The 23,214-nt window shown below is 48.8% G+C and overlaps 12 protein-coding genes across 12 annotated transcripts; 4 read left to right on the top strand and 8 right to left on the bottom strand.

The window, feature by feature from the left end:
- Nucleotides 1-129: 129 nt before the first annotated feature.
- N7446_008802 (aromatic ring-hydroxylating oxygenase subunit alpha) lies at nt 130-1,462 on the top strand (the record flags this gene model as incomplete). The annotated part of the gene is made up of 3 exons (XM_058517547.1): nt 130-932; nt 989-1,214; nt 1,268-1,462. The coding sequence occupies 3 exons, from the start codon at nt 130-132 to the stop codon at nt 1,460-1,462; spliced, it is 1,224 nt and encodes a 407-aa protein (XP_058371193.1).
- Nucleotides 1,463-1,640: 178 nt separating this feature from the next.
- N7446_008803 (uncharacterized protein) lies at nt 1,641-1,983 on the bottom strand (the record flags this gene model as incomplete). The annotated part of the gene is made up of 2 exons (XM_058517548.1): nt 1,641-1,894; nt 1,956-1,983. The coding sequence occupies 2 exons, from the start codon at nt 1,981-1,983 to the stop codon at nt 1,641-1,643; spliced, it is 282 nt and encodes a 93-aa protein (XP_058371194.1).
- Nucleotides 1,984-2,618: 635 nt separating this feature from the next.
- On the bottom strand, nt 2,619-4,154 carry N7446_008804 (putative sugar transporter; the record flags this gene model as incomplete). Its single annotated transcript, XM_058517549.1, has 1 exon — nt 2,619-4,154. The coding sequence occupies one exon, from the start codon at nt 4,152-4,154 to the stop codon at nt 2,619-2,621; it is 1,536 nt and encodes a 511-aa protein (XP_058371195.1).
- Nucleotides 4,155-4,544: 390 nt separating this feature from the next.
- Nucleotides 4,545-6,042, bottom strand: N7446_008805 (uncharacterized protein; the record flags this gene model as incomplete). The annotated part of the gene is made up of 4 exons (XM_058517550.1): nt 4,545-5,020; nt 5,070-5,271; nt 5,327-5,365; nt 5,416-6,042. 4 exons carry the CDS (start codon nt 6,040-6,042, stop codon nt 4,545-4,547), a joined length of 1,344 nt encoding a protein of 447 aa, XP_058371196.1.
- Nucleotides 6,043-6,704: 662 nt separating this feature from the next.
- On the bottom strand, nt 6,705-7,534 carry N7446_008806 (uncharacterized protein). Its single transcript, XM_058517551.1, has 2 exons — nt 7,402-7,534; nt 6,705-7,349 (listed from the first exon to the last, which is right to left on the bottom strand). Exons 1-2 carry the CDS (start codon nt 7,421-7,423, stop codon nt 6,991-6,993), a joined length of 381 nt encoding a protein of 126 aa, XP_058371197.1. The 5' UTR covers nt 7,424-7,534; the 3' UTR covers nt 6,705-6,990.
- Nucleotides 7,535-7,883: 349 nt separating this feature from the next.
- Nucleotides 7,884-9,527, bottom strand: N7446_008807 (uncharacterized protein; the record flags this gene model as incomplete). Its single annotated transcript, XM_058517552.1, has 1 exon — nt 7,884-9,527. The coding sequence occupies one exon, from the start codon at nt 9,525-9,527 to the stop codon at nt 7,884-7,886; it is 1,644 nt and encodes a 547-aa protein (XP_058371198.1).
- A 1,604-nt stretch (nt 9,528-11,131) lies between these two features.
- Nucleotides 11,132-12,210, bottom strand: N7446_008808 (ketopantoate reductase family protein; the record flags this gene model as incomplete). Its single annotated transcript, XM_058517553.1, has 2 exons — nt 11,132-11,803; nt 11,866-12,210. The coding sequence occupies 2 exons, from the start codon at nt 12,208-12,210 to the stop codon at nt 11,132-11,134; spliced, it is 1,017 nt and encodes a 338-aa protein (XP_058371199.1).
- Nucleotides 12,211-12,669: 459 nt separating this feature from the next.
- N7446_008809 (uncharacterized protein) lies at nt 12,670-14,325 on the bottom strand (the record flags this gene model as incomplete). The annotated part of the gene is made up of 1 exon (XM_058517554.1): nt 12,670-14,325. The coding sequence occupies one exon, from the start codon at nt 14,323-14,325 to the stop codon at nt 12,670-12,672; it is 1,656 nt and encodes a 551-aa protein (XP_058371200.1).
- Nucleotides 14,326-16,680: 2,355 nt separating this feature from the next.
- Nucleotides 16,681-17,151, top strand: N7446_008810 (DUF3140 domain-containing protein; the record flags this gene model as incomplete). Its single annotated transcript, XM_058517555.1, has 3 exons — nt 16,681-16,709; nt 16,763-16,879; nt 16,950-17,151. The coding sequence occupies 3 exons, from the start codon at nt 16,681-16,683 to the stop codon at nt 17,149-17,151; spliced, it is 348 nt and encodes a 115-aa protein (XP_058371201.1).
- A 286-nt stretch (nt 17,152-17,437) lies between these two features.
- N7446_008811 (D-arabinono-1-4-lactone oxidase) lies at nt 17,438-18,950 on the bottom strand (the record flags this gene model as incomplete). The annotated part of the gene is given in 3 exon segments (XM_058517556.1): nt 17,438-18,303; nt 18,342-18,441; nt 18,453-18,950. The coding sequence occupies 3 exon segments, from the start codon at nt 18,948-18,950 to the stop codon at nt 17,438-17,440; spliced, it is 1,464 nt and encodes a 487-aa protein (XP_058371202.1).
- A 380-nt stretch (nt 18,951-19,330) lies between these two features.
- N7446_008812 (uncharacterized protein) lies at nt 19,331-20,569 on the top strand. Its single transcript, XM_058517557.1, has 6 exons — nt 19,331-19,421; nt 19,475-19,690; nt 19,748-19,931; nt 19,985-20,036; nt 20,094-20,372; nt 20,442-20,569. Exons 2-6 carry the CDS (start codon nt 19,534-19,536, stop codon nt 20,535-20,537), a joined length of 768 nt encoding a protein of 255 aa, XP_058371203.1. The 5' UTR covers nt 19,331-19,421; nt 19,475-19,533; the 3' UTR covers nt 20,538-20,569.
- A 1,225-nt stretch (nt 20,570-21,794) lies between these two features.
- Nucleotides 21,795-23,172, top strand: N7446_008813 (uncharacterized protein; the record flags this gene model as incomplete). Its single annotated transcript, XM_058517558.1, has 2 exons — nt 21,795-21,829; nt 21,879-23,172. The coding sequence occupies 2 exons, from the start codon at nt 21,795-21,797 to the stop codon at nt 23,170-23,172; spliced, it is 1,329 nt and encodes a 442-aa protein (XP_058371204.1).
- Between the last annotated feature and the right edge of the window lie 42 nt (nt 23,173-23,214).

The following is a 23,214-nucleotide window of genomic DNA, read 5'->3' on the forward strand; positions in this document are numbered from 1 at the left end:
TTCGTGCAGCTGGTGATCCCCGCATGAAAATGCATAGTTGGAGGTGGCTATAAGTTATAGAATTGCAATTGCACTACAGATCTACACATCAACATATCAAATTCACAAGTCACTGCTAACACTATCACAATGTGGAACCTATTTAGCTCACCGGCAAAACAACCCTCACTACCTCCAAGAGGCCTCCCAGCGTCATGGTACCGCTCAGAAGCAATGTACCAACTGGAACGACGCGCGATCTTTTCTAAACGCTGGATCCTCCTCACACACTCCAGTCGCTTCAAAAAAGCAGGAGACTACCTCTCCTTCACAATAGCAAACTTCTCTTTCTTCCTAATCCAAGACCGCGACGGCAACATAAACAGCTTCCACAATATCTGCCGGCACCGCGCATTCCCCGTTATCCGAGAGCGTTCCGGCACAACCTCTATCCTCAGCTGCAAATACCACGGTTGGTCATACGGTCTCAAAGGTCATCTATCAAAAGCACCTCGCTTTGACACCGAGACAGTCCCCAATTTCGATAAAACTCAACACTCCCTCTTCCCCGTCAATGTCCACGTCGACAAAGCAGGTTTCGTCTGGGTTAATCTCCAAGCTGGCGAGACAGAAGTGAAATGGGAAGAGGAATATGAGAAAATCGACGAACAGCCCCGCATGCAGGATTTCGATTTCGCGGGCGAGTTTTCGTTTGATCATTATTGGGAGATGGAGCTCGATGCCAATTGGAAGGGTGTCATTGAGAATTATAATGAGTGTTATCATTGCGCTACTTCTCATCCGCTCATTAGTGGGGTCTCGGACCTGCCAAGATATCGGGTTGAGCCTAAGGCGGCTTATATGGAGCATCATATTTATAACAAGGATGCTGCTGATAGTCAGTTTCGGAGAGCTATTACTTATTTCTATCCGACTACTTCGGTTACCGTTACGTGAGTATTTTCAATTCCCGAAGCAAGTGGATGGGAAGTTGAGCTAACGGGAGTAGGGATAAATTCTTCTATATTCAGCGTATGATTCCGGTCTCTGCTACGAAGAGCAAAATTGAGAACGAAGTTTATCGTCACCAAGATGCCACGGATGAGGAATTCGAGAATATCAATGCCTTTTACAGACAGGTCCTGGATGAAGATAGGGAGCTCTGTGTTGGAACACAAGAGAATCTAGGTGGCGGGGTCTTTACCAGTGGTGAACTACATCCTAGCAAGGAGAAGGTATGTATACATTACGAGATAATTGATGAGACGTCCTAACATCTAAATAACAGGGACCGATACACTTCCAAAGCAGCGTGAGGCAAATGGTCATGGAACACCGACAAAAGGAGGAGAAACAAGGCGGGTCTGAGATCTGGCCCGCAGTCCCAATCATAGCCTCAACGAGTAAATTTGATGAAGAGGAGAGCTTTTGTCTAAAGTTGGATGCGGCGAATTGTACCTCTAGACCTGAGTTGGCATGGTGATGCGATCATTGTAGCAGAACAAGTTATGTTATTATATGCAATATTCAAACCAAATTTTACTCAGATCAAATGTCCAACTCGTTGATGGAAAATAATAGATAGATACATGACACTCAAGAAAGATAATAGGTCATATCCCGTCGCACATCCAAGGAAATTATACCCAAACGAATGTAACTCACTTGTTCAAACCAAGCGGATTCTCAGCAGTCTGCTTCCTCCCGCCAACACTGGACACCCCGTTCTGAATTCCCTCACCAGCACCCTTCGCAGTATTCCCCAAGCCCTCGGTGGCACCCGAGACTGTTTGGCCAAGGCCGGATGTTGCATTGCCGACTGTTGAACCTAAGCCGCTGACTGTGCCGCCTAGTGTGTTTGTTACGCCGCCGACTGTTTTACCGACTGTGTCGCCGAGGCCGCCTAGGAGCCCGGCTAATTTGGATATTGTTAGTAATGTGGACAATCGTGTATGGATGGTTGTTGGTGGACTCACGGTTCTGGTTGTTGTTGTTGTTTGACATGATGTAATAATGTGAATATGATGAGGTTGTCGAAGATTTTGGACTTGTGTTTGTAAGTGATGATTATTTATTGAATATGAATAGGAACAAGTCGTGATAGAAGCATTTATATATCAACGCCACGCATGTAAAACCGGTTACAAAACCATGATATAATGGGTGCGACGTCGACCAAGCCACAGACCTGTCATATGAAGTCCACCGCAGGGGAAGATTAATTCTGACGAATCAGAATATCAGACAAGAAGGTTGATCATGGATAGCCACTTGATCGGATTTAATATTATACGATCTGACGTCTGACGTATGATGTTCCCCGCGTTGAATGGAAATGGATGTGATCATTGGTTGGTTAGTCCGGTGGCTGATATTGTTTGCATGAAGTTATTTATATTAAAGTATTGTGGCGAATGAGAGATGAGTGGTGAGGATTTGTTGATGCGATGTTTGTATTTGGGGAATGATGTCATTCTATGGATTGGGTGGAGTTGACCAGAGTCTCTGGTAGTAATTGTGATCTCATGTCGCCAAATCATCTCAGATGGACATAGATCTTCTTTGGTGATTCTATGAGAATTTGCCTAGCGGGCTTTGTCTGTACTATCACACAATGCTCCCGAGTGTTGGTGAAATGATCAGAGACTAGACTTCCCTCGAGACTCATACGGCATCAGCAACACCAAAAGTCCAGCGGCAATGAAAAGCGCCCCGCTCACATATACTGGGGCAGAGGTTTGGAGATCGGCAAACATCGCGATTATAGGCGCCATTATGCCAAAGATCCGATTCGCAGACGCGGTCAATGCATTGCCCGTGCCTCGATCCTTGGTCAAAAAGATCTCAGGGGTGTACGCGTAAAGCACCGCATACAAAAGACTGCTCATAAAGTTGAAGGCGCAGTTCCAGCCGAGGAGAGCATTGGATGTGGTCGCAGTTGTCGAGGCCAGGAGGAAAGCTCCCGTCAATACCGTCGACGTGCTCAAGGCTCCTTTCCGGCCGAATCGGGGTAGCTCCACCAGGAGTCCACCTAGGAGGCAGCCGGGGATACCCATGACGGCGATTATTAGTGAATTGCGGTAGGTGATATATGTTGAACCATCTCCGAACTCAGCGCCTCGCGACTGTTGGATATATGGGAGGAAGGCGTTGTACAGTGGGAATCCAAGGCCGATGAAGGCCCAGACTAGGATGATTAGACTTGTTGACCACGCCCGCTTTGGTGTGTCGAACAAGGCGCGGATATGATTGAATCGCACCTTCTCCAGGCGCTGGCGGACGATATGTGTGGCTGAGACGTGTTGCACCCCGCCGTGATCGAAATCCTCAAGTTCCGCCGGAGACAGGTCTGACGTCTTTCCATTCCTACTCGCAACCTCGTGCACAACCTCAACTGCTTCCACATTACGACCTTTTCCCATGAGATATTTGGGCGACTCATAAATAGTGAAGAAAGCAAACCGAATCACAAACATGATCATGGCAAGCCCACCCATCGCGATGAGAAAGTATCTCCATCCCATATTATCAGCTTTAGTGCACCCATCGCCAGAATCACAAGTCCTATACCCGAGCAAAGGCCATGCAACCAAGTTAGCAAGCACTTGCGCAAACGCCCAGTCAATGGACAAGATCGTCAACAGGTACTGATGCGACCCAGGCAAGAACTCGAGAAAGATAGCCGAGTCGACCGGTAAATTCCCACCAACACCAACAGACCAAAGTGCCGCAAATGTACATGCGGCGCCGAAGTTTGGCGATCCAGCTGCGACCAATCCAAACACCGCCGTGATACCGATTGTCAAATTGAAGGCCCATCGCCGACCGAAGATATCACATCCGAAGCCCCAAAACATAGCGCCAATCAACAACCCAATGTTTTGTGCTAGGGTAAGTAATGGCGCTTTGGACGGGTGGAACTCGTAGGATAACGGCGGGAGAATCAGAGATGTGACAATAGGCCAGAGATTATCGCTTGCCCAGCCGAATCCAATCACCACGAAGAGTTGCCATTGATAGCGACCCATACCAATGTTTTGGATTGCGCGGTTGAGGACTTCGGCTTTGCCGATATAGCTTTTTGTGCCATGAGGTTCTTGTGTGCCATCAGGTTCTCGGGTAGCTGTTTCGGTTACTGTTGGCTCGGGGCTGGGGCTTTTGGGAAAGGTTGACATGTTGAGGCGTTGACACTGGAGCAAACAGAGGGAGGTTCTGTTATTCTATTTAACTTGGCAAGGTCGCGAGAAATAAGGGGAGTTTGTCATCATGTTCAATGTAACATGGGTGGTGAAATTTGTCAATGTCGTGGAAGATCAATTGGATGTGGCTGGCGTGATTGCCCTGCATTGTTGTGTCACTCCCTTCCCCCACATCACGTGGGGTGTTTCTCGAGTTGCAAGGTATTAGTGGCTGTAGTATTAATATATGGGATGCACCAAGGTGTCGGTTATTCTGATCAAAGGGCAAGTATATTGTGCGCTGGCTGGACATTCGATCTATATACAAAGTGGAACCCCAGGTGAGGTTGCCGCACACTACTACCCTTTTCGGTCATCAACCACTACCTAGGACGAAGTAGCTTGAGCACCAGCAAGCGAGCTGTAAGGAGTGGCACCAGGGTAGAACGAAGTAGGAATAGCAGGAATAGGAATAGACGAGGCAGTACCGAATGCCTCCTTCAGATCCGAAGCCATAGTCGCAGCAGAGTAGCCAGTAGGGGCAGACTTGACAGTAACAGTGGTGGTATACGAGGTATAATCCTCGCTATCCTTGAGGCATTCACCGGAGCCATAGGCGCTCTCACAGGTGTTGACCTGGTAGGAGCCAGACTCGGTCCACATAGCGAAATCCTCGATAGTCACGTCCTTACAGGGCACTTTGGCGGCGCACTTGACCTTGACCGGGCCGCGCTGGGCGCCGTTGGCTTCGGTTCCCTTCCAGTTCTTGACTGTAACGTTGGTCAATTGGACGCCGTCGCCGGAGACTTTGCTCATGCTGCTCCAGGCGCCGTCGATGTCGAGGGAGTAGGCGTTGCCGTGGCCTATATCTATTAGTGCTTCTAGAAAGATAGTTGGCGAATGAATTCTTACCTATGAAGTTCTCCAAGAGGACGTTATCGACGTTGCCGCTGCCACCGTTGCTCTTGATCATGTACATCTGGTTGGACGACCAGGTGTATATGTTGCGGTAGGTGATATCGGAGACATCGACATCAGTGCCGAGGGAGCCCATGGCGCAGCCACCACTCCAGTTGCAGTAGATGTTCTCGACCAGGATGTTCTTGGCGGGACTCTATCATGTTGTTAAATGTACTACTTCGCGGCAGCGGGAACCAACACAATCATACCTTGACAGTCACACACTCGTCCTTGTTGGTAACCTCGACCTACTCTTATTAGAAACAACCCCATTTTAGAATAATTATCAATCACGCACATCATGAATCCAGATGTTGGTAGACCAAACATCAATACCGTCAAGTCCACCCTTGTCACCACCGCGAATAGCCATGTTATAGACCTCACCATTCTGACAAGTATCAAGCGAGAAGTGGAAAACAGGGGCATCGACAAGAGCCAAATCATGGACGGAGAAGTCTGTAACATCATACAGTCTTAGGATACGAGGGCCACTAGTCGATCCGGACTTGTGGAACTCATATCCTAAGCCCTGGATAGCACCCTTTGAGGTTGAACTGAACATCTCAAAGTTGGTGGTGTGCTTGACCATGATCATGTTTCCACCATCGGTACCAGTCCGATAGAGGATACCATCTAGCTGGATAGCGGTGTTCTTACCACTGCTGAGAGTGACCCATGACGAGAAAGCGTAGTCTCCAGGCGGGATGTATACCACACCACCGTCTCTGCAGGCAACCCAGGCTGAGTTAAGAGCCGAGCCTATATCGGTCGACTTGTCTGCCACGGCGCCGTAGTCGAGGACGTTACAGACCTTGTTAGCGGACTTCGTTGCGGCGGATGTTGTTGGGCCGACGGAGCCGCTCAAATAGGCGTTTGCGAGCAATGGCGCCAGGCCAATTGCGAAAAGAGATCGAATAAACATGTTGAATAAAAAGCACAAAATACAAATGAAAGAAGTGAAACGAAGGAATGGTTTGGAAGGACTCAAAATCCGGGCTGGGATTGTCTATTATAGAGCCCCTGGAGAGTTTCATTTCTTTATCTCAAACATCCTTAGGGCTGGCCTTACCCGGATTGCACTCGTGCCACTCAACTGGAGCCGTGCAGTGGGGAATCTGGTGCGTTTATAGTACGTTTATAGTATGCGACAAGGGGGCAACGACGAACTGTTTCGCATAACCAGACAAGTCCACCTTACCCGGGCACTCACTTGACAAGCAATGCACAGCTCGAGTGGAGAAAAGAGGTCAGGGGTGCATATCGAGGAGAGTGGAGTTTCAAAGGGTGTGCGTTTTGTGTTGAGTGATTGGCGCGGATAACGCTAAACGTCCATTCTCAAACGGTGCTTTGCCCCATTGTTATTAGCTTGTTTCATCGATAATTCAACAACTTCGATATTGTCGGCTATAATAACCCTAGTGGCAATTGATTATTGAACGTCTGTATTTGGTTAATATGAAGATGTGTTCCTGCTAGCGACGCCTGCTGCTCGACCGCAAGGCTGGGCTGGATATCTGCTACTGTAGGTCTTTAGGGCTTAACTGGCATGATTCTCCACTGTCCATTCCGCCGCAAAATAGCGGAGCCAATGACTGGGCATTCATATGACTGGATATTGGTCAGGAGACCAATCTCTAGCTTACGATATCTCAGACAAATGTCCAAGCTACAAGCAATATTCAAAGTTCAGTGTCTGAATTGTCCATCTGCAGGTGCAAGCAATCTAGCTTCCGAGCAAATATGGCCTATTGCCAACTCAGAGTAAGAAGTCCCTCATATAACAGAGAAACTCCTACCACGAGGCTAACAAGCTATTCGCAAGCCACATGTACCGAGTCCAATTCCTTCCACATCCTATCTAAGTAACATCTTAGATCATGAGACGCTCGACCTGGAGCTTGATAGCGCGGATCTGAGCAGCGAGATCACTAGCGTCGTTGGTGGTGATAGAGCAAGCGATGACAGGGCGAGAAACACCGGTAGCACGGCCGAGAGCCATCTTGCTGGGGACGTAGACGTAGGGAACGTTCTTGTCCTCGCACAGCAGGGGCAGGTGCAGAATGATAGGGAGGGGGGTGGTGTCGGCGGCGAGAACGACGAGCTCGGAGGTACCACGGTTAAGGGTCTTGGTGGTCTCGTTGGCACCCTTCTTAATCTGGCGGTAGTGTCCTGCCTGTTGCACGAGGTCGAGGAGGCTCTGGGAGAGGGCCTCATCGGCGATGGGCCAGGCTGGGGTCGTTAGTCGGCTGCGTCACATTAGGAGGCTTGGGTTGGATCTTACCAGCGGTGGAGTCTTCAGCCATTGTTGCGTTGGGTAGGAAATTCAGAACACCAGATCTTGAAAAGAAATGGCTCACTCAGAGGATCACGGCCTTGTTGTACAGCGGAGGTAGTGAGGGCGGTTGAGGGTGAGGTGGAATCGTTGTAGAAGGGAAATTTTCTGGCATGGAAACGGTGGAGTATATTCACCGCCTGCTACATGCGGTTGGGGATCCGCTGAAGATTTCTGCTTGGTCACGTGTAGATCTTGATTGGTCGCTGATTTTGATGTTGGTGCCTGATATGTGAGGCACAACTCTAAATTTTACAAGTTTGTACAGTTGGCTACTAACGTCCCCTTTTGGAAGTGTGGAAGTGCAGTGAAAACTTTTTGTTCGCTGATGTGTGGGGGTTTCAAACTTGAAACCCTATTCTATATACTCCGTATGGATGCTCATAATGACATATGCGTTGAAACGCAAAGATCGCAAGAAAGACAAGTATTTACTCGCCCCTGGCAGCACTGACAGTGGCACTGGCAAGTCTAGACCGGGCGCGCAGCGCGGGACCAAACTTGTACAGGATGAATGGAATGAAAGTCAACAGAGTCGCAATAAGAGCCAAAAGCAGACCAGCGTACTGGCTTCCGAGGTTGTGGAAGAATTGCGAGGCGAACAGAGGCGACACGGCACCGAGGGTGTTACGCATGAAACCCTGGCCGGCAATGGCGGATGAGGAGTGTTCACCGTAGCAGTCGGATGTATAACTGTAGCAGGACTCGAAGATGAAGAAGATACCAACGGCAATCAGCACCAGTCCGATGTTGGGGCCGATCCAAGGTAGATCCTTGTACTGGGTGAAGCTGTAGATGAACAGACCAATGGGTAGCCAGACGGCTCCGCAGAGAGCTCCATACAGACGGGACTCAGGGTCAACAACACGGTGGGCGTCGGCAGTGAGAGCCTTGTACTTGCGGATCTGGAGGAAGTTCAGAGCGAAGCCGATAGTGGTTCCGATGCAGAGAGAGATATAGGGAAGACCGGAGACACCCTCGCTCCAACCACGCTTCTCCTGGAAGGTGATGGGGATTACGGACAGGAAAAGGAAGGCCAGGAACCAGGCGAAACTGATCCAGAGACCAAAGGCGAAGACCACGGGCTCGGTGAACAGCATCTTGACGGCCTTGACGGACGAGTTGTGGAGCATCTGCTTGATACCGGGGGCTTCGAGGTCGTTGTGGGTGACGAAGCGCTCATCACCAGTGGACTTGCGGAGAGCCTTTGCACGCTTAGAGAGGGCCACACCGCCACGGGTCTCGCAGAGGAAGACGGCAATGACGATCACAAGGGGGATGTTGGCCAGACCCTGGATACCCTCGACCCAGCGCCAGCCCAAAGCCTGGTCGATGAAACCGGCGTAGATGGGAGCCGCGACGGTACCGAAGATGGCAACGAAAGAGAACGAAGCCATGGGAATGGCACGGTGCTCGGGGGTGTACATGTCACCAAAGGTACCACCGACAAGGATAGTACCTACGCAACCGAACAGACCGAGCAGGGCACGGCAGACAAGGATGGTAGCAATGTTTTTGCCCAAGGAGAGACCAATGAACATGAGAGCGAAGCAAACGTACGCACCCACATAGACAACTCGTCGACCAGCAAGCTCACAGAATGGAGCCAAGAACAAGGGAGCCAAGGCACAGGTGAAGTTGAAGCAGAACAGTCCAAGCTGGCCAATCTCTGTGGAGGTTCCCAAATCCTCTGTCATGCGTGTAATTCCGGAACTATAGGCTGTTGTGGCAAGACCAATGAATAGTGTCATCAAACAGAGCAGAGCACTGATAAAAGCCTTGTAGGCTCCGCTCCAGTTGAAGGGGTTCTCTTTGTCTGCCTCGAGGAACTCGAGGATGATGAACTGTTGTCCATTGTGTTCGGTGGGCTTGGTCACTGTGAGAGGCATGTCGATGTCGACCTCTTGTAATAGGCTGTCATATTGTTGTGATTGTTCCTCAGACAGCTCGTCGCGGTACTTTCCTCCGACGATGAGGCCCTTTTTAGAATATTCAGGTCGAGTGACTGTTTGGACAGTCTGAACATCCTCATCATGGTCAGCCGACACAGGCTGGAGATTCTTTGATGCCTTCATGATGATGATGTATATAGGTAGGAGGTGGGAAGGGAGTTGAAAAGAACTGGTCTGAGAGAAGATGGGAGGGAAAAGCCGAACATATAAATTTGCACCGGCTATGCCCAGCCGCTGTACGTCATGCTCCAGACTCCAGAATTGATGAGAACTGGGGCTGCGTGCGGGATTATACGGAGAGTGGGGAAGGAATTTTCAAGTAGTTATGGATTGCCCTTCGAGAAAGTTGCCCGAGAAAGAATCATCTGATCAATCACTGTTGGCAAGTGACCAGTAAGTGGGTACAAACAAATCTACATGAAAATTTTGTATCTGGTACCTGAATCGCGCCTCATTCCATCATTAATTCGGACTTGAAGTATAACTTCGACAGAAGGTTGAGCACGATCCTTCGACTCCAGCTTCCTGTGTTCACCCTGCTTTCTCCATACTAGAGGTTGAACGTCTGGGGCGTGGCTTCACGTCCCCTCAAAAATTTTAACACCAAACAGGAAATGTGGACCAGTAGATTCTCCGACGAATAGCCACCAAGAAGAACAGCGCCACGTCGTAACAACAGACGGTTTGTCGGACGATAACCAGAGAGGTCAAAGATTTGCGAGTATACTCCCGACAATGAACCGAAGATCCTCCCGAGCCGAGAGGACCTGATTGGATACAGGGTCCACCTACTCAAAAACGAGGTCGGCATGCCGTACGCCGTCGGCGCTTATGTGGAAATTGTGATCATAGAACAGATAGTGATATGGAGATGGCTAAAAAAGCATATGAAGTCATATAACAAGATATACTACGATGGCAGGCTATCCGAGACTAAGAGAAGTCCATATTGGCGCTGGAATAAACTTTTCCTGGAGCCCCTCGGGAAGTACCCGATTCCTACGTAAAGATCCCGGTGAGGCCGAGGGCAGCAGAATCCCCGAGTTTTACCCCGAAATTGATCCCGAAGCTATGAGTCGCTGGCTGATTCTCGGTGCCCCACCAAAGATTTACACTACGATTTCCAATAATATCAGGTGCTTAACTGTTGTTGTTCCTGTACCCCAACGCTCTACGCATCCCACGCCCTAGGTTTTTGGGGCCCCGAGCGTTGCATCCACTCGGGGCTCTCCTCCACTGTTAGATGCCGTTGCCTCCGTACTAATTGTGCCATGGGGATAGGTGCCGGATGCAACACAAGAGCATAGCGAGGAGCTTGCATAACATACGTAGCTTGGACGCAGTGATTGGTTCTGAGTAGTTCGCCTCGCTGCCGAGTCATGCCATGGAGCTCGCCTCTTTTCTCACAGCGTTCGGGCCTCGTCCGAAGCCGTGGTTCCAATCTCGTGTTGAAGCTACTCAACATTTGCTCTCCGGCTTGACCCGTGCTCGCATGACCAGGCGCTATACCGGCTCTTCTTTTACCCCCACCTTTGGTTCTGATATATCGACCTACCTAGATGAGAAGATAGGGTCTGCATCTGACCCACTACTCCGTACGTGCCTGTCCATTGCGATCGCCGACTATACTGTAAAGCTGACTTTTCAGCATCATGGTACTTACATGTGTACAAACTTCGAGATTCACTATCATAAATGTCGCAACTGTCTATGAAAATAAACAAATCTCAATTCTTTCGTTCTTGCATCCCAACTTTCGCCACTAGATCTTCATTGACAGGTGTCGCAACCCCGACTTCTTTGCCCCGTTTCACCCAATACCCATTGATGAACTTAATTTCTGTTTGACGCCCCGCTCGGAGGTCCCACACCATTGAACACGTAGTATGGAATGTTTTCTCGATGATCGCATTGACTGTTGCTTCCAGCTTGTCGACTGCAAATCGCTGTTTGAGGTTTGAGACGTGCTGCAGCTCTGGTAGTGCACATACCACATTCGAGATCTCGGTCAAGATCGCGCGTCTGATTTCGGGGATCGTGAAAAGAAAGCCGTTCTCCGCGTCGTTTAGGGCGCATAACGGATTACAGAACGCGTTCACGGCTAGTTTCTCCAGCTGAATCTGCAGAACCTCGGTGTAGGTATACGAAGTGGCATTCAGACGAGGCGAGAGTGGGAGGTGATCGAGGAGGTAACTTGAGGCTTTTTCTGTGCCGTCGGTCGGATTTTCTGTCGATCTGGGGACTGGGCTGAGTGACGTCGCTGCACAACCGGTGTGTGTGATGTGGAAGGACTTGTGCAGAGTGACGCCATGGGAGATGACACCGACTATATAATTCGGACGCTCGACCGACTTCGGAAAGAGTTGCGTGTTGACCTCGTCGATCGTGCCGCAGCCATTCTGTAGGAAGAGGACGTTGGATTGGGGGTAAGACGGTGTCGCAAGGGTCGTAGAGCAGAAACCGTCTGTGTAGTCTTTGCGGCTACTATGAGGTTCTCAATCACGCCGGTCTGCGCCGAACAGTCACTGCCTTCTATTTCGGAGCCTGAGTACCACGTTCCATCGCGGAAAACTTCAAAGTCATATCCCTTGCGTCCGATCTCATCTCCTTCTCTTGTTTCTAGAAGAATTTGGTTTCCGTTATCGCGGTAGGCATCGAGGAGGGACGGACGGTGGCAGAGAAGGGTGACAGAAGGAAGGTCAGGGAGTTCAAATAGAGAGTGTGCAGCAAATGTTCCAATGCTTCCTAGTCCGAGAACATGGACTCGTGGCTTTTTTGATTTGGCAACTTGGGCGGAACGATGCATACTGCGGCGTAGTAGGATCGCTTGGTAAGGAATCCCACGTGGGAGAGTATGCATCTGAACAACCTAGCTGAATAAGAACGATCGGGTCTCTCTTTATGCATATTAGAAGACATCACAATCATCATCAAAAGGTCCGTCTGTCAAATCCCGATCCGAAATCCCTTCTCACGCCCTACGCCTTGGACCCACTTTTTCTCATGATCCGGTTAGAACTGGGCGTGCGCGGAGGTTGCCTCGAATTCGGAGTTGATGCCGATTGTACATCATCGAAATCCAGAAATCGAATACGTTGATTTCGGGTTGTCGTTGAACCCTGGATGTGAACATCCAACCTTGGAAGGACCCACATCCACGCCCAAGGGAGATAACCTTATTTCTCATCGCCACTTCACTTTTCGCCACAGTAAAGATCTTCAGGGGATGGATTAGGGAACATATTTTGATTGATTGAATATGATCTCAACGCTCTGGAACTTCCAACGTAGGCGATTCCACTTCATTCCCAGGCACGGGTAGATCTCCTGGCTGGCAATGCAACCTGCGGAATGCCGAAAGCCACTGGTCATTATCCGCCGCAGTCTGGTTCCAACTATCCTCACAATCGTATAATAACCGCCTAGATTCTTGCTGAAACATGTCATCCGTTGGAATGACACCCTGTTTCATCTGCTCTTGGGCGTAGCGGCTGAGATGCATGGTTAGAATTTGAGTGAAGGAGCTGAGCTCCGACTGCGAGGAGAAACTGTCTGGTAGGGATTGAAGGGGTTGAGGATTATCCACCTTCTGTCCCATTCCTGCGTTGGATGAAATTTGTTGGAAGTGGTCGCGACAATTAGAGTCCGTCGCAGAAAATGGGACTAAGCTTAGCGACTCAGACCCAATCAGGTAAGGGGGTAAAGCGTTCGTGACTTGTGCCGCGATAGCAGGAGGAAATTCATGTTCGCCGTGCCATTGGACCATCGTTGCTCCTTCTTTATAATGAGCAGCGATATGGTCCGCTCGCTCGTTCCAGCTGTTCATTCTCTGGTCGCATATCCCACAGCGAGAGGTGAAATCCTGTGTCACAAGTTTCCAATCATCGACCAGGGGCATGACATCTAGCTCGTGCACCAATCGAAGGTGTTGAACAAGGTGGTCCTTGCGGCGGAAAACCCGGGACTCTGTTGAATCTCCATGGCAGGCTAGATGATGGTGTTGCTCGAGATGATCGGCATTTGGTTCAAGCGCATGGCAATAGGCACAGTGTGGGCGCCTAGTGGTCATGGAAAAGACCGACCCACCATAAGGCGCACATACCCATGTTTCCAGGTTTAAATGCAGTGACTTTTCGTGTCGCGTCCAATCGTATTTGCTCTTGAAGCGGTCGCAGCAGAAGGTGCAACAGAAGATACGCTTATGATCCGTGCCTGCTTTGCCTGAACGAGGTTTTGTAACTCGTCCTCGGGGCTTTCGAGATCGTAGTGTAGATGAGTTTCTGGACGATCCAGAAATGCCAGAGTTCTCGGATTGCATCGAGTTTCGAGATGACTTGCTGTTGCCGCTTTCGCCACTATTGGAAGATGGAACATGTCGATAGCCACGGAAAGCATCAGCAGGTTGCCGAATGTTACCCGCACTAGACTGGGATGAATCTCCAGAGTTCAATGCTGGTGTTGTTTGGATAGCATCCATAATCGCTGACAAAGCCGCTGGCTCATCTTCTGGGGGAGAATCCTGCCATCGCTGCATCGGATCACGATCGATGCCTGCGTTAGGACTTGGCGGTATATAGACAGGCGCCGAATGCTTGTCCAATCTTCTGGTTGAGTAGCGACTCCGATGCCTCGGCAAGCCTGATCGGGGAGACCTCATGCTCTGCCTTGTGCGGGATGGGGGTGCCTCCAGCCCCTGGTTGGCACCTCTTGATTGTTCCGCACTGGAAAAGCTCGGGTGGCTCTCTGGTTGTTCGCCTAGGGTCCAGAAGCCACCTGGGTCCAAGGGGCTATCAAATACTCCAAGATCTGGGGCAGCCATGGATCTAAGATCTGTAGACAAGAATCCCTCGGGCTGTGCGCTAGATTCATCATTTGTGGATGACTTAGGCAGGCTGTTGCTTGAGGCATTGTGATTCAACATAGATGGTATTAAGTCCGAACTTGGAATCGGTGAATGAAGTGAATTTCCCTGATGCTCCGAACCAAGCTCTTCGAGCCATTTCCACTCAGAATCAATATTAACTTGACTGTATCAGCAGGTGCAATATGTAGTGGAGGTTGACGATACCCACATTCAATTCCCGTATCATCTAACGTGTATCGCGCATCAGCAGATTCATTTGGGTGTTGGAACACCATTGCGCTATCTGATGATGAGCCAAAACAGCTATCTTGCACAAAATTCCCTGGGCTTGATGGAAAGATGAGGGTTGAATTGGTGTTGGTGGCGAAATCGGCCTCCTCGCCGATTACGTAATGACCTATCAGCGCCAAGCCTTTCAAAGAACTCTCGCGGATAGCTTACTGGTCATTATATTCGATGGTACACTGGAATTGTATTGTTCTGTGTGGAGACATGATGAGGATCCTATGTGAGTTACAGCCTGCGGCGTGGATTGTGCGCTTGGCAAAGTGACACACTACACTAAGCACCCGGACCTATGACTGTAGCATATTTTCGAGTAATTTCAGTATAGTCACAGGTATTTGAAGCATAGCAGCGTAAACATGCTTAGCGAATTAACTCTATAGGTACCGATTCTTCTGGAAGCCAAAGCCGAAGAGCCGTCCTCGCACGGCCCTGTATGTCTTCTATAGACATCACCTGAACCTCCCCTTTGGGATAGACGGACCCCAATCGCACTTATTTAACTGTCCTCCTAAAGCTGTGGGTTCTTTTTATAACCAGCATAGTGTGACATTGAAGTAAACTTGGGCGACATATGGCGTTATTTTGGTCTTGAAGTCGTTGTATATATTTCAGATAAAACGAATCAAACTACAATCAAAAGATAGCTTAAAAACCTGTAAAAGTCGGACCATATAATTCTTCTATAGAAATATATATAAGTAACGTCACTGTATATAGTATGACCTTTATATAGACATCGGTAATGCAGTTACTACATGTTGCCTATGACAGGTTTGCCTATGACAGGTGAGCAAGTGGGATGGGGGCCTGCCTGTCTATCACAAAACGGAGGCCTGTGTAGAGTCGTCCTAAGAAAATCCTGCAGTCTCAACCAGAGGACTTGAGAACTTGAAAAATGAAACCTTCCCCAATGGACCACCGACAGCGAGAGTCCTGACGCATTGGTCGCATATCTCGACCTGTATTCGATTGGCAACTGGAGCATCCTTTGACCTGTCCAAACGATCCAACCTTCTTTGTCCACGTCATATTCCTGATTATTCGGCACATTTGGGCCACGGCTATATGGAGCTATTGGATCAGGGAATGAGAAGTCCGTGGCTACAGCGATTTGAGGCGCCACTGTCGACATGCCATATTGTGACAACAGGCCTGGGGGCCCCTGATACAATGTACTGGAGCCTGTCTGCCTCTGAAAGCTCATTCGCGCTGTGCCAGTGCCAACGTCCCAGACCGTGACTCTGCCATCTTGAAACGCTAATACCAAATGTCGGCTGTCGGGCGAGTAACCCACTGGATCAACCCAGAGGTCCTCCTCACGCACAATTGTTCGCACGCAGTTGCCACTGTCAATATCCCAGATCATGATCGTTCCTTCTATGTCTTCCGAGGCCAAATTGCGACCATTTGTTGAGAACGCAACTGACACGACGGCCTTACTGTGACCTTCCAGTGTCCTTGTACAAATGCTGCTGTCAAGCTGCCAGATTTTGATCGTATAATACCTGGAGCCTGACGCCAGATGAGAGCTGTCTGGAGAGAATGCGAGTACAGCGGGTGGACAGGTGTGACCTCTAAGCGTTTGGCGGCAAATGCCGTCTCCTTCCACGTGCCAAAGGTAGATGGTACCGGATTTGGGTGACACTGAAGCTACCTGCATATTATCAGATGAGGCCGTCAAAAGCGTCATGGTGCCAATGGTGCCATTGGCGCCATTGGCAGTCCGACAAGGTCATCGAAGTCTGACCGTCTTGTGAAAAAGCGACCAAGATTTCCCCTTTCCTCAGACCAATGAATGCCTTCAAAAAAGCTCGCTGCTAGCGTCCCAGATTAAGAGGGCGGAATCATAAACGGTCGCGGTTCTCGTGCCATCGGAAGAGATCACAAACCGTCGACCGAAGTAACCATTACCCCGAGCAGAACCCGCAGCTATCGACTCCCGTCTGTCTCATCTATTTTAGGAGATAATCGCAATAACAAAAGGCAACCTAAAATTCATACAATACATAATAATGACGTCACGACGATCAACTAACTCATCCGAAGACTTGGGAATGATGAACTATACAAGCTTTTCATTTTCCAATTTTTTTTTCTCCAGCACAAAAGCACAAATTGAAAAAAATGGTGAAGGACAGAGAAACCGTCATTAAGTATGCTCTATCGTACATAATAGTTTATAGAAAGAGACTGACGAAGTCCTCAGCGAGTTCAACGATCTCGTCAACATGACCGCGGATGAGCTTCAAGACTGGCTTCAAGGGGAGCCATCACAGTCAGCAGGCTGGACAGGCGGCTTTGGTGAGACTGTTGGTCATGAGAGGTTAGTCCCGTGGATTTTGGGTGGCCGATGCGTATCTCAGCAGTGAAGACGTCACTAACAGCATCGATAGCGGTCGGCGGATCGTGGAGATTCTCGAGCATAATCCCACGAAGGAGCCGTCTGGGTACCGAAATCAGGATATCGACCACATGCGTCGCGTAGTGTCCTACTGCAACCGCCATCTAGCGCAGGAGGAGCGAGCAAAGCAGGACACGGAGAGCAGGAGTTACCGATCACTTAAAAATTGGGGCCACGATGCGCTGAAAGAGTGAAAGTGGTTATACGGTGTATATGTACATGTAGCAAGCTGGTAAACGCGGCTGGGTTGAGCGCGAGATCATCCCCGGCCCTGGTCACTCTCACACCTGTCCACATTTTCTATAGGGATTTTCTGTATAGCATTGCACTTCTCGCTGACATTTCAAATATCTGCGCCGAACACCAGAAGTGGTCCAATAGGCCTGAGACTCTCACTACCAATTCAGCTTTCCCTCAATTCATCACTCTGTCCCTATACATCATGTACATGTCCCTACTTTTAGATACGTTCAATATCAATTAACCTGTATAACTAATCGAGGTTTCCAGTCTCTCTGAACTTTTCGGTCGTTTGACACCAGAAGTTACCGGGAGATTTCGGTAATGCCACTCGCCGAGAAAGAGGCCTTCGGGATCAACTTCCTTTTGTATCTTCACCCACTGATCCATATCATTTCCGTATAATTTATGGAGTTCAGATGACGCTACTGTTCCGAAATTTTTCGCCCAGTGTGGACGCCCACCCAGCTCCCGCATGAGATACTCAAAGGCTTGGTAATATTGGTCTCTGCAGGGTGGATCAAGCAAATACGGACGATGAAGTGTCGCGTTCAGATAAAGAGTTGGTCTGTCATGGCATGTAGGGTCAAGGAAAGGCCTGGGGGTCGTGACGACGGATGTATTCACCACCCTAACCTTGATAGCGCAATTCACCCAAACGCCTTTGCTGCTGAATGGTATCTGCGCTGTCTGATGGTCCCCATGGAGCCATGCAGAAAGGCGTAAAATGGCTTCAGGGCCATTTTCAAGAGGCAATGCCCATTCATTCACTAACTGGGGATAGGAAGGTTCCATCATAAGTCCTTCGCGGGCAGGACTCACACCAGTGAGGGTCTTGCTAGTGGCACCAAAGCCATATCGCATTCCCGAAATACCCCATTCAATCCAAGGGAGAATGAAAGGAAAGATATTTGCCAGAGCAAGGACAAACTGATAAGAATGATAAAAGCACAGGGCGATATAGGAATACCTTTGGTTGTCTTGCCTCAGCACCGGACGAGAGGTCTTTTCAGCATGCCTTATAATAGCACTCCGCTCATATGGCAGCCAAAGAACGCGGATGAAGTCGTGGGAATTCCATAAGCCGGACGACCAGATTGATAGTACTGTCGAAAGCTTTTTTTTTTGATTCTCTCCATTCAACGTTGAATGCGTTCTCGGCCCTCAGCGTTATCTCTACTACGACCCCTATGGCGCCAAGAGATAGCAGGGCAGCCCGAAACAATATCGGGTTTGAATTGCCACTACAATGTACCAGTTCTCCATTAGGGAGTACCAAGCTTAGCGATTCAACATACTCAGAGAGCAGCCCATGTTGTAGGGAGCTACCATGAGTACCTGTTGCAAGCGCTCCAGCGATTGACTGGCTGTCGATGCTCCCTAGATTGGCCAAAGTTAAATGATGCCGTTCCAACTCCCTTCCCAGTGTTCTTAATCGAATGCTAGCTTGTACTTTAACAAGATTGTTGTCAACTTCAAGTAGGCTATTGAAGTCGTCAAGGTTGATCATCCAGCTCGAGGTACAGGTGAGATCAGATGGCGAGTGACCACTTCCCACAGTGATTAAGGTACGGCGACATCGACTAGCAAGTACCACTATTTGCTGTATTTCGCTAATAGTGCGAGGCTGTATGTAGAGTTCTGGCCGTGCAAAAAAGGGCTTGGCCCATGTGTGATGTAAATGGTCGCATGAAGCTCGAAACGGGACTGTTGGGTCAAGTTGCGATAGCTCACGTGTGATAGCAGGATCCATGGTTCTGAGATTGGTTAAATCTGAAGATTTTGCGGAGTTTTTGCTCTCTTTCAAAAGAATTCGACCGGAGCACGTGTTGAAGATATATGAAGACCTTATGCAAGCACTGGAATTACACAACCATTATCGCCCAGTCGCCCACAAGATAAAGGGTAAGCTTAAAAAGAGAGAAATGATTAAGAAACGTCATAATGACCGAAACCTCGATTATACTTTTTTAGACTCACTCTTGGCTTGGTCTTATATTTTACTTATTGACATTGCTATATTTATGAAGCAAACAGGCGGATTGTGTAAAGGCCTTGTCAACTGTGCAACAAATGTGACCGGAATCTTTCTAACGGTATTGATTTTGTCTTGATTCGGCTTCATTCATATGAGAACTTTTTTAGTGCCCAGTTATTTTGCTACAAAACGATCACAGACCTGGTGACGTCACGCTCGAGTAAAGCTTACATTACATGTCCCCCAGTAAGTGCTCTTTCCATAAATATCACCCGCCTATGTGCTGATGAACCGTGAAGGGTGACCGATGCTCATCTGAGTTGCGTCGGCTCTGATAGTTCTGCGAAACATCGTCGCTATGGCTAGTACCTTCGTTCACCGTTTGTTTCCAAACACAAAACGGATTGACTTCTTTTCAAACCTTCAAAATAATGTAAGTACATTGATTTACGGAGCAATGCTCATGACAACGGCTATGTGGGCAGTCCATGACTATCGAGACTGGTTGTACTATGGTGAGAAAGATCTCAATGGGTCAATAAGTGCCGGCCCTGAACTAACTTCAATTCTAGGAACCGGTGGAACACCACCCACTATCGGCGGTTGGCTAAAAATGAATAAATTACGTGTCGTACTGGCTTTTAACTACCTGTGCGGAGATGACTTGCGGGATCCTTCTACATTGCCCCGGATGGGACCTCAGTACCTCAAGTCCCTGACGGTCAGACCAGGCGGACATCCATCCCTCAGACCTAGGTGAGGAATGGAATCTTACCGCATAATCATATATAGCTGACCATAAATTCAAGAACACTGCCACAGCGCCAGTTTTCAGAGACCATTGAGCCGCGGGCTCGAGAAGTATGTCGATAAAGGCAATCCCATTAGGCAATTCAACTACCCTAACGCAGCCACAAGGTCCTTATCGGCTTGATGAAACATTTACATTCCCAATACTCGGACATCCTCAGACTTAGCTTATCCAATGCTGAAGGTGGTGCCGCGGACGCCATCTATGCGCGTCCGGAATCTCCAGCCTGCAATCCCGAAGCGCAGAAAGTCGGCTTTGAAATCGCCCACACCCATCCCGAGGACAATTCACTTCATATGCTACTCTCTCCAGCCGACGCTCGCGCCGTTTTGGAAGCGGGTTGGGGCCGTCGGTTTGCGGATCCATCGTCGGTGCCCCCGGGGTGGGTCAGTTCCTTCCAAAGTTGGCATAGTTCTTATGACTGAAATGGACGCTAATGAGGAGGGATCTCATAGATCATGGTGTATGCGCCACGGGACCTCGAGGAGGTGAACCTAGTCCGACGTATGGTCGAAGCTGCGATTCGATGGACAACTGGGGCAGACATTTAGGTTCTATCACGCCACAGAGTCACAGCTCTAGAATTGTTTGCGGAGGTCATTATTTGTCCATCTCATGAAGAACAGTAATACTCAAGCTTATCTTGAAAAAAAATACCTCGTTTTATCATACGCCTCCTAAGATCTACCGCCTCGGACGAGTTCAAGTAAACTATCAGCCAGGGATTGGTTAGTACCTTAGACGGGGTGTGCAGTAGCCGCGGCCTCCCATACCACACACCGATGAACTTTGAGAACCGTGAAAGATCTCTTGCAAAGAATACTGGCATATTAAGTTGTTTAACCAACCCGTGCATTATGTTAATATTATCACATTATTTGCATTCAGAGAATACAGCACTCACAGTGGATTACCGAAAACCCGTTCATTATCCATAGTGCCCGTAAGTGCACTGCTCTAGTGCTCGGGAGAGCACTAAATGCCAGACCCAAGGAAAAAGACAAGCCAGTCATAAGATCCTATTCCTTGTTTCAATTGAGTTCCTTCGGATGAACAGACAACGTTAGATGTAATCTTCGTATATGAAGTGGTTATTTAGCTGGTGGGCGAGATCACTGGATGTGAGGGTAGAGGGTTGAATGAACGCAAGCGCTTACAGTGTGTCTTTAACGGAAGCATAGGGGTCGGCGTGATTTCGTTGGATCGTGGCCTTCTTTGTTTGCCATACGAATTACTCCATTTGCCCTGGAGGGGGAGGGAGGTCCACCTATCACAAGGAAGCTTCCATTTAGCAACTCCCTATTTATATCTATATGTAACTGGGCTGGATAATTCTTTAAGAACAGTGGACTGTAGTGATTAGTGCCGCGCTTCAAGGTAAGCATAGGATTCCTCAAACCCGCCGCAAATGACCATAGTAAATGGCCCAAAAAGAACATCATGAGTTTACCGTTTTGATGTTGTGAACTTCTTCGAAAGAAATTGTACACGGGCGATTTTACCGTAGTGTTTGGATCCAACTATGGAGAGATGACATCATACTCGGATACTCGGATATCAGCCCACTTCTCCACACAATATTCAAGGAATCAATGCAATTGACAGAAGCTTTTGTATTTTTAGACTGCGGGGCGTCATCCTGATGTAATAATAACACTCTAGGTTGCGACGTCTATAGCCCTACAGTATAAAGATCAACCCATCGCCAAGCCGATTGTCATAGTCAAGCTTTACCTTAACCGCCTTTCCCCAGATTTTAGTCTCTCTTTGTGAAACGTTTACGTACCCTTACAAGTATCACCTTCAATATGACTCAAGATGGCTATTCACACCACCTCCACAAGTATGAAATTCACCTCCATTGACACCTCTACAAACTCTAACCATACCAGAACGGGTCATTGGATGCCAGCCGACCACAAAACCCACAAAGAATGGCTCGGCGGAATCATCCGAAAGGTTGACGAAAAGCAGACAACGTTACACCCAGTCTTAGAAGAATTCAAACAGTTAATCGAAACAAACACAAGAGTATACATGCTCCTGACCTCCATGTTCAAGGAAGTCCCCCGCCAGAAACGATACGGCCACGACCCAACCGGAAACCCGGAGATTCGCGATCATTCTCATTTCCTACAAGTCTTGAATCATCTTCTTACTACCGCCCCTTCATGGACTGATAAATCCCATCGCGTTGGCCTAGTTGGTTTACCGATCAATGCAGTCCTCGATTGGCCGATGGGTACACCAAGTGGTTACGCAGCATTCCTCGATCCAGAGATCAACGCAATGATTAAGAAAATTCTCAATGTCTGGAGCGAGTACCTGCGCTCACCCGCTTCAGCTGATGTCCTGAATTCCTCTTCACACGGCTGGTTCGGCGAAACAGGTCGACGTGATCTGACAGCCGTTGCGAAGATCGGTCCTACGGCCGCGACGGATCTTCAGTTCCATGATATGTTCGAGTGTGACCCCTCCGCACCAAATCACGGGTTCAACTCTTGGGATGCGTTCTTTACGCGCGTCTTTAGGGAGGGGATACGTCCTGTTGCGGAACCGAAGAATGGGAAGGTCATTGCCAATGCGTGTGAGTCGAAGCCGTTTAGAACTGCGCACCATGTTCAAGCGCGTGATAAGTTTTGGATTAAGAGTCAGCCGTACTCTGTTCTTGATATGCTTGCTCATGATGAGCTTGCCTCTCAGTTCGTTGGTGGTACTGTTTACCAGGCTTTCCTTAGTGCTTTGAGTTATCACCGCTGGCATGCGCCTGTTAGTGGAAAGGTTGTCAAGGCTTATGTTGTTGATGGCACTTATTACTCTGAGCCGCTGTTTGAGGGTGTTGGGAACCCGGAGGTGTCGGCTAATGAAATTGATATGGCTGGTCAGGTTACCTCGCAGGGATACATTACTTCGACTGCTACCAGGGCCATTATCTTCATTGAAGCGGATGAACCGGCTATTGGACTCATGGCATTCATCGGTGTTGGTATGGCGGAGGTATCCACTTGTGATATCACTGTCAAGGAGGGAGATAAACTTAACAAGGGTGATGAGATTGGCATGTTCCATTTTGGGGGCTCGACTCACTGTCTCTTATTCCGGAAGGGTGTTAATGTCTCCGGGTTCCCTGAACCAGGAATGGAAGACAATATGCCGGTCCGAAGCAAGCTGGCTGTTGTGTCTTAAGTAAATATCGCATGGAAAGATATACATTTAAACATTTAAAAT

Source organism: Penicillium canescens (genome assembly GCF_028828765.1).
Source record: "Penicillium canescens strain IBT 15451 chromosome Unknown utg000005l_segment0_segment0, whole genome shotgun sequence".
Taxonomy (NCBI): domain Eukaryota; kingdom Fungi; phylum Ascomycota; class Eurotiomycetes; order Eurotiales; family Aspergillaceae; genus Penicillium; species Penicillium canescens.